This window comes from Rhincodon typus, chromosome 48, assembly GCF_021869965.1.
Source record: "Rhincodon typus isolate 14 chromosome 48, sRhiTyp1.1, whole genome shotgun sequence".
Taxonomy (NCBI): Eukaryota; Metazoa; Chordata; class Chondrichthyes; order Orectolobiformes; family Rhincodontidae; genus Rhincodon; species Rhincodon typus.
Window position 1 is genome coordinate 4,636,419 of NC_063379.1, and position 1,488 is coordinate 4,637,906.

The window sequence follows — 1,488 nt, forward strand, 5'->3', positions numbered from 1 at the left end:
CCCCCCTCCCCCATTTACACACACCGAGCAGTCTGTTCCCCTATCGGAGGGGGATTAACCCCCTCACCGACCCCCTCCCCCATTTACACACTGTCTGTCTGTTTGGGGAATTGACCTCTTTACCCAATCACATCGTGTTGATGAACGCTCAGACTTACACAACAGCATATAGGCCCCCACAGGCAGAGTGGATGAATCCACGGACCACAGTGTGGAAGACGAAGGTGAGGTACTGTGGACAGGAAAGAGTGGATCAGTTTCAGATCGAGGAATATCATCGGTCACTGCCTGGCAATCGAGGAGTTTAATGTCTCACTGGCTAACAACGGGGATTTCCTACGTAAACATGTCACAAGGTAGTTACACCCTCCAGCCAGAGGTGGCACTATCCCTAAAGTGATATCGGGAATACACTGCTAAATAAAAACACAAGGACTTGTTCTCAGAAGTTCTGAAATGGTGACTCCCTCCGTCTGGGCCACAGACACAACACGATAGGCTGTGGGCACGGGGTCTATAGACACTGCCCCCAACTCAAGGCATGCCAATGTTCTGTGGGCACACGCTCAGGCGTGTCCGTGCATTTCTATATCTGGGACTTTGTTTCTGTCAATGATGTATCTGTGCAGCTTTGTGTGGGGACACGGGTGTAACAGAGTCTGAATGTACCCCTGGTCTGTAATCTAACAGGGTAACAGAGACAATCTCCTCCTGGTCTCTGATCTAACATTCCCCTGAACGAAAGGGAACTCTCTGCCTGCACACAGTTACCTGGAGGGGGAGAATGTTGATTAAACAGGTCACACCGAATGCCACAAGGAGTAAGTTTGTGAAAACGAACGCTCTGATGGCATTGGTCAGTTTCTGGACTGTCCTGTCCCGTGGCCTTTTTCCGGATGGACAGTCAGATGCAGGACTGAAAGAAATCACAAAGACACAGAGTTTCAGGGCAATGATGTCTGTCGGCACCACATGATTAGCTCCCTCACGCTGTTGCTCAGTAAACTCCCTCTCCCACCCCAGCCCCCTGTATTACTGACTGTATCCCTACTGATGTTAATCCCTCTCCCTCACACTGTCACTCAGTAACCCCTCTCCCACCCCAGCCCCCTGTGTTACTGACTGTATCCCTCCTGATGTTAATCCCTCTCCCTCACACTGTCACTCAGTAACCCCTCTCCCCCCAACACCCTGTGTTACTGACTGTATCTCTCCTGATGTTAATCCCTCTCCCTCACACTGTCTCTCAGTAAACCCTCTCCCCCCCCAGCGCCCTGTATTACTGACTGTATCTGTACTAATGTTAATCCCTCTCCCTCACACTGTCACTCAGTAACCCCTCTCCCCCCAGGCCCTGTGTTACTGACTGTATCCCTCCTGATGTTAATCCCTCTCCCTCACACTGTCACTCAGTAACCCCTCTCCCTCCCAGCACCCTGTGTTACTGACTGTATCCCTCCTGATGTTAATCCCTCTCCCACACTGTCA

The 1,488-nt window shown here is 51.2% G+C and overlaps 1 protein-coding gene across 1 annotated transcript in view; it reads right to left on the bottom strand.

Annotated features, from left to right (window-relative positions):
• slc43a1b (solute carrier family 43 member 1b) overlaps window positions 1-1,488 on the bottom strand; it is an 11,415-nt gene that overhangs the window by 1,720 nt on the left and 8,207 nt on the right. Inside the window, exons 7-8 of the mRNA XM_048620757.1 lie at window positions 772-916; window positions 159-232 (exon numbers count right to left, since the gene is read on the bottom strand). Coding sequence (XP_048476714.1) covers window positions 159-232; window positions 772-916 — 219 coding nt within the window. The remainder of the gene's footprint in view (window positions 1-158; window positions 233-771; window positions 917-1,488) is intronic.